This window comes from Callorhinus ursinus, unplaced genomic scaffold (assembly GCF_003265705.2).
Source record: "Callorhinus ursinus isolate GAN/ISIS: 27379988/994484 unplaced genomic scaffold, GSC_fseal_2.0 scaffold18, whole genome shotgun sequence".
Taxonomy (NCBI): domain Eukaryota; kingdom Metazoa; phylum Chordata; class Mammalia; order Carnivora; family Otariidae; genus Callorhinus; species Callorhinus ursinus.
In genome coordinates, this window is record NW_027397080.1 from 33,112,814 (window position 1) to 33,119,616 (window position 6,803).

The following is a 6,803-nucleotide window of genomic DNA, read 5'->3' on the forward strand; positions in this document are numbered from 1 at the left end:
CAGGCACGGCCAGGTGGGGGTGGGGGCACCCTGCCAACCCCCTCTCCATCCCCCATCTCGATGGGGTTTCCTTGGCTCGTTTCCACAACCTTTAAGTTTCTGTTATGGTTTATGGCTCTATTTAGGTTTTCCATCTCAGCTCATGTTAACTTTGGGGATACATAGTCTTGTAGACGAATGGTTAATTTCATTTAGTTTACTAAGATCCTGGGATAAACTTGTATCTAACATAAAAATCCTAATTTCTATCTCTGTGTAGATTCCCTTTGTCATTCTTGATCTTTTGGCGAGTCTCTCCTCTCTGTCAGACTTACCGGAGGTGTTTCCCTTTTATCTTCTGTAAGGAATCGGCTCTTGGTTTCCTTTATTGGTTCTCATGCTGTTTTGAAGTTTCTGATTGTAGCTTTAATTTTAATCTAATTAATTATAATTTAATTTTATATGAGTTTGCCTTTATTAATCCCCTCCTCTTTTTTTTTTTTTAAGTTTTAAAGAAGTTGAATGTTTAGCATATTTCCATTTGTCTGTTTAATGAAAACATTGAAGGTCCTGTGGTTTCCTTCCAAGTACCTCTTTGACTCTATTTCAGACATTTTGACCTGTGGTGTTCTTATTTCCTAAATTATTGGTTTCAATTTCTATTTCCCTTTGACCTCGAATTTAGAAGTGAAAAAAAATAGTCTCCCGTTAAACTATCCACACTGAACTTGTCTCGTTTGTCTTCAGAGCCCCGCCCAGGCGTCTCCCTGGTGAGTGCGCCCTTTCGCCGCCCACAGCTCTTTGGAGATCCGTTGTTTATTTCATCCTGTTGTTGGTTCCGGGGTCTCCTCCCCCAGCCCCCTCGCTGCCGTTGGACTGACTCGGTCTGGTTTGCCACAGTGACAGATAATCCCCAGGTCTCGCCGGTTTAAAACACAAAGGTTTGTCTCCTGCTGTCCCTCCCCATCTGTCAAGGGTTGGTAGCAGCTCCACCAGTTGTGGTCACAGATGGCAGGTGTCATCAGTTCTGCTGGCCACGGTGCCACAAAGAAAGGGACACGTTGGAGGAGCCTGCCCCACGGTCAGAGGCTCTGGCCTGGAAGTGACACACAGGACTCCTCCCGGCTCAGGGTGGGAGCCAGCCGAGTGCCCACACCCAGTGGCAGGGGCAAGTGCCCTGGACAGTGAAGAGGGCCAGATCTCTGGTGTGGGCATGTGCTCAATACTGAGCACTGTCCTAGGAGCATCTCTTGAGTGGGGGCTGTGTGCCTCCTCTTTTTGACCCCCAGGGTCCCGGCCCAGGAAAGCACTCGGCATATGTTTGCAGAGCTGATGTAAGGCTTGGCCGCATCCTGGCACTCGAGTTCTGTCTGTCTGTCTCTCTGTCTGCTTCCCATACCCGGTCCCCTCACCATTGAGCTCTCTCATTGTTGGCTTCCTTCCAGGAAGAGTCTCTCCCTATAGCGACCCCAGGGGCTCTGAGGTTACCGTTGGGTAGTTGTGTTCAGGGGCCCCATACAAGTCCTGAGATGGAGCCCCTTCCCTCTGCTGTGTCCCCGGCCTTTACCCGTGTGGGTAAGAGCTGGGCGGGTGCTGCTCTCGGAGGAGTGTGGAGTCAGGGTGGGGAATGCAGATGTGTCACCCATGGATTGAGGGCCAGGGAGTCCATGGATTCCAAGTCCCAGGCCGTTCTCCAGCACGCTGCTGCTTCTGCGTGTGGTGGTATCCCGGCTTTGGCCAGCTTTTCCTGCATTTCGAGATGTTCGAACCAGCGGGTGTTAGCAGTCCCTGCCCCTCTGTGCTGTGTGAGCCGGACAAGCACCAGGGAGTCCGGCCCGTCCCCTGGAAGCGCGCCCCCTCCAGCTCCACAGGGGCAGCTGGGCAGAGCGGCACCCGCGGGAGGCCGGACGTTCTTGGGCTCCGAGGCATGTTGTGGAGGTTCAGGGGGAAGGGGCCCCTCCCCACAGAGACAGTTCACTCTGGGCTCCAGCTCGGTCTCTCTGATGACCGGGGGAGGGTGTGTCTTCCTGTGCAGAGCTTGGCAGGTCGCTGGAGGGTTTGGGATCCAGTACACACGTCTTCCGTTCCCCACCGCCTTTTGGGGGCCAGCAGGTCTGCACGGATGGAAACTGATTGCATTTGCTTTACTTAATCTGGATTTATCGTTGAGTTCATGTCACACCAATGTGATTGCTTTCATCCCAGGTTCACTCGTGTTTAACTGCTGATGGAAACTTTCCCTCCCTCAATATTTTACCAACTTATACGGTTCTGTTAGAAATCTTGATGACATGCGGCTGTCACGTTAAAGTGAGGGACTTTGGCTCTCTGTCATGAATTATCTTTTTTATGTCCTCTGTAGAATTAACGAGGGAGCTGAGGCCCACTCCTCACCCTCCGGGAAGGAGTGCACGGAGCCACTAGAGGGCACTTGGTCTTGGTTCTTTGAAACTGGAATTTCCGCGATTTGAAAATCAGCTGTGGAAGGGGTCTCGGGAAATATGTCATCACGGTGTTTCTGGAATGCCCTGACTTAGGTTCTTGGCATGGTTGTGACCTTTCTTGTGTCAATGCTGCAGGGATGCCCAACAGGAGGCTCCCTGCCCCCAGGGGTCGTGTCACCCAGGCAGTCACGCAGGAGGGGGGTTTGAGCCGCCAGGCGGGAGCCACGTGAATGGGCAGATGTAAAGGGTTGTGTGCGCTCTCTTGGAGGACGTTAGTGGTGGCTCAGAGCAGAGGTCTCGATGGGGGACAGGCCACTGCTGTGAAGGTGACCCCAGCATCGGGCTTTGGTCACAGCATTCCCCAGTCCTCTGGGGTCTGGATAGCTGAGGTAGGGCACCTTGCGCATCTTGGTTTTAGAGAACTCCAGCGACAGGATGGACAGAACCATGACACCTTCGCAGTGACACTCCCTCGTCAGCAGCTGGAACATGCATTTCTGCCGTGTTCTCTCTGCTTAGGGAACATCTGGGTATGGTGCCAACTTGCATCCCTTGCACCACAGAGTCCAGTCACTCGCACAGGTCCAGAGCATAACTTCCCGGGTGCTGAAGTGCACTTTGGGATCCTGGGTGCTAACTTAGCAACACTCTGGCGACTGCTGACAGAGGCAGCGGTGGGATCTCGGGACGCATGTCCCTCGCTGGTCCTGACCACCCAGCCTGCTCAAGCAGCAGGTGGCCGCTGTGGTGGGGCTTGTGCAGCTGCGGGTGTGGACACTGTGGGCGGGCCTGGGCTCGCTCTTGTGCAAGTCCAGCGCCCCCCAGCAGCAGCCCCCATGTGTGCTGGGCCCCCCAGGTGTCCCGTGCGCAGGAGCACCTTGGCCACCTGTGCTCTGCGCTCCTTCAGCACTGAGACCCACAGCCGCCCCGTCACTGAGCTGTCTGCCGTTTATCTCTGCACAGATCTTGCCCATTCCCCCCGTTTCCTGGGGTCCGAATCTCAGGGAGAATAACTTATTACCCCCAAGTAATTAGAAATGAGGGCCTTTCAAATGGGTTTGCCGTATGAATTCTTAGTGTCTGAAGAACCATTAAATATTGATTAATGCTTTATTTTCAAGGCCCAGTGGGACATTTATTTTCCCAGTTTTTCTTTAAATCATGGCGACTCTGTCTTTAGTGGTGCTGACCCCTTCCTCTTTCCTGCCTTTTGGTGCCCGCTGTTCGCCCCATCCTGTAACATCGCCGACCCCTCCCTTCCAGTCCGAGGCCTGAGCCAAGCGGCCGCCGCCTCTGCCGGTGAAGGTCTGACCCCCCAGCTAGACATAGGAGGGTTTGTGCTGCTGGACGGCGTTTTCCTCCGTGAACACCCCTCAGGCCTGTCTGCTGGCTCCTTTCCTCAGTTCCCCCCAGAATGCACAGCTGTGTTTGAGAAAAGCACTCCCAGGAAGACAGCTAGCATTTTGGGATAAAGGGCTTTGGCGCTACCTGCTACCCAGGTCTGGCCCGTGGCTGGTGACGGACAGGAAGGTGGTCGTGCTGTTGGCCCCGCAGCGTTTCTAGGGGGGCTTCTGTTCCCTCCAGCCTGGTGTTCTGAAGACCGCTGCCTGGTCTTCTGTTGACCTGTGTACTTGCTTCTGTATCTTTCTGTGGCCCCTGTCCAATCTCCTCACCAGAGCCGCTGTCTGGGCAGTGTAGATGGCTCAATTTGCGCGATCCTGCATGGTGGCCCTCCCGGCAGAGAAAGCGCCCAGACACAGGTCTTTGTGTGACCCAGCAGGATGTGGACAGCCCAGATGTCGGTGACGGCAGTTTGGGCTTCTAGAAGCTGAATTGACAGAAGGGAGGCTTAGACCATTGAACTTCCGTTGACTGCGATTTTTAGTGAGTTGAGGCTGACTGGGGAGTAACAGAGTGTCAGGGAAAATTAATCTTCAGACAGCTTGCAGACCTGCCGCAGCAGGAGCTGTGAGCTTCTCCTTGGTCTCAAGCCGTCGGTGGGGACCCTGTCTGCACGGCACCTAGCCCTGGTGGCGGGGGAACCATGCATGTAGTCCCTTCCTGCTGTTCTCGTCACTGTCTCCGAGGTCAAGGCGGGACATGGCTTCCCGGGCTCTGTGGCCCGTGGGTTGCCCAGAGCGTGTTCCAAAGCCGTTGGTCCTCTCTGCGTTTCCGTGTTCTTCTGGAAACCAGAGCCCTGTGGCTCCCCAGCAAGGGGCACATGTGGGGAGAGACTCCGGGGCCAGCAGCTGCTTATGGTGTCTCCGTTGATGCAGCCGAGCTGACCACTGTCACTGGTTCGCCTTGTAGTGATCATTACATTAAAATTTAAGTTCTTTTTAATTCCCACAAGCGATACAGGAATATGCATGCTCACTCATGTGCATAAGGGTGAAGTGACAGCGCCTTATCCTTAACCCCACTCTGTGAACTTCGGTGGATTTACCTACATACTCTTGCCTCCACTGTGCCTTTTTTAAAAACTCTCTTCCCCTTAACATGGATGAGCGGACACAGGCAGGTTGTCCGGTAACTTGCCTTTTCCGCTCTGTAACTTCTCTTGGCAGCTTTTCCATGTCAGGATGCCCTGACGGCCTGGGGTGAGCACACACGACCAGAAAGCGTGAGGCCAGGCAGGTTGGGGGGAGAGCTGGAGTGATAGCAGACGAGCTCAGGTTCCATTCTCCCAGGCTGTGACCTGGGGGAGCGGCCCTTGCTCTTGCACATGCCCCAGGTCTTCTACACACTGCTGAGTGATTGGACTGCCCAGTTCCCGCTGCCCAGCACCCGTGGCGGCACCGGTCCCAGCCAGGGGGCAGACGGGTCAGGCCCTGACTGAGTCGGGCACCCCCGTGGCTCGTGGGCACCCTTCCCCCCTCACCCTCCCCCCCCTCCCTGCTTCTCTCCAGGCCCGCCAGCGCCGCAGCAGGGGCTCGCTGCCCTCCAGGACTCGCCTGTGGGACCAGGGGTAAGTCCAGGCCCGAGAGGCCTGTTTCAGAATTCCCAAATCAGTTATTTAAAGGCCCCAGGGGCAGGACACTTCTCTGCATCTTAAAAACAGTGGTATCATGTTTGCTTTGCTGGGGCTGGGGACGGGGGGTGTGCTGGCTGTGTCCCCATCCCATCCCCGTTCCGCCTGCTTGTGCGGCTGGCGGCTGCCAGCCGTGATTAGTGATCCCCCAGGCTGCCGTCAAAAGGCACATTCAATACTTTTTAAAAATGAGGAGTTCTCCCTGGCATTTATGGCTAATAGCTGAGAACCTTTCAGGGCCGAACAGCCTTTGTTTGTTCCCGAGGCGCCACGGTGTGGTTTTCATCCGCTCCTTTCCTAACTGGCAGCCACTGGTGCCCCGGGCCGTGAGGCCACAGCCGGGCCTGTAGGCTGAGCATCTGGTGCTGGCAGAGACGGCCCGTGGCCAACAGAGACCGGGCCTGTTGGCCACCGCCTGCCTGTCAGACAGCAGATGGTTCTGGGTGCGAGGGTCTCCTGTGTAGGAAGAGAGGCACTGGCTTGCATGGCCATTGGCTGGCCAGTGAGGCCACCTGCCCCTGGAAACCCGAGCTGGTCGTGGTGCTTGCCCGGTGCTCTGACAGCATCATTTTGTGCAGGGTCAGAGTTGGTGTGTCTTCCTGATGACTTTGTCTGCCAGGATCACCCTGGAAGATGACTTTCTAGAAAAGTCGGGTAATTCAGTATCAAAGGCTGTCCCAAGGAAGTGGCTTTACTGTGCACCATGCAGCTTGGGAACTGGCTCAGGAGGGAATGTTGTGTTTGCTTGAAGACACATGTGTGGATACAGCCTCCCAGGCTTCCCTGCTGGCCTGTTCCAGCGTTTTCCGTCCAGTACTGTGCACGTCACCCTCAGTGTTCAGGGACCACACAGCAGCGCTGCCCACTTCCAGAGGCAGTGTGTGGGTCAGAGGGGAGCTGAACAGACCCGCACAGCTCTTCTCTGCCCCCTGACAGTGCTGCAGGGTCCCCCATTGCTACACGCCCTCCCCCCGGCCACTCTTTCGACACCTTCTCACATGCTGAGTCCCTCTGTAGCAGCACCGCATTGGGCCAGCTGTCGGTGTGTGTTAGAAACAGAGTCCGGGGTTTGAGAGGTGGCTCTTCCGCGGAGCGTGGGCCCCTTCGCAGCTGCATTCACTTTCCAGACGTCTGCGGCCTTTACGGAAGGCTTACTTACTTACACTTTCCAGGACTTCTCATTCAATTCCCATGATAGTGCTGTGATTTAGGTACTGTTTTCACCCCACTTTGCAGATGAGGAGACTGAGGTAAGGAAGGGCTTGGTGACTTGCCCTCAGTCATGTGGTAATGGTGGTAATGCTGGTAATGCTGGTAATGCTGGTAATGGTGGTAATGCTGGTAATGGT

The 6,803-nt window shown here is 55.2% G+C and overlaps 1 protein-coding gene across 6 annotated transcripts in view; it reads left to right on the forward strand.

Moving 5' to 3' along the window:
- The window catches only part of NPHP4 (nephrocystin 4), a 111,794-nt gene that overhangs the window by 64,592 nt on the left and 40,399 nt on the right, over positions 1 to 6,803 (forward strand). For all 6 annotated transcript variants that reach the window (XM_025856316.2, XM_073903435.1, XM_073903438.1 and 3 more), the window contains one exon: positions 5,333 to 5,391. In XM_025856316.2, the coding sequence (XP_025712101.1) occupies positions 5,333 to 5,391 (59 nt within the window). The remainder of the gene's footprint in view (positions 1 to 5,332; positions 5,392 to 6,803) is intronic.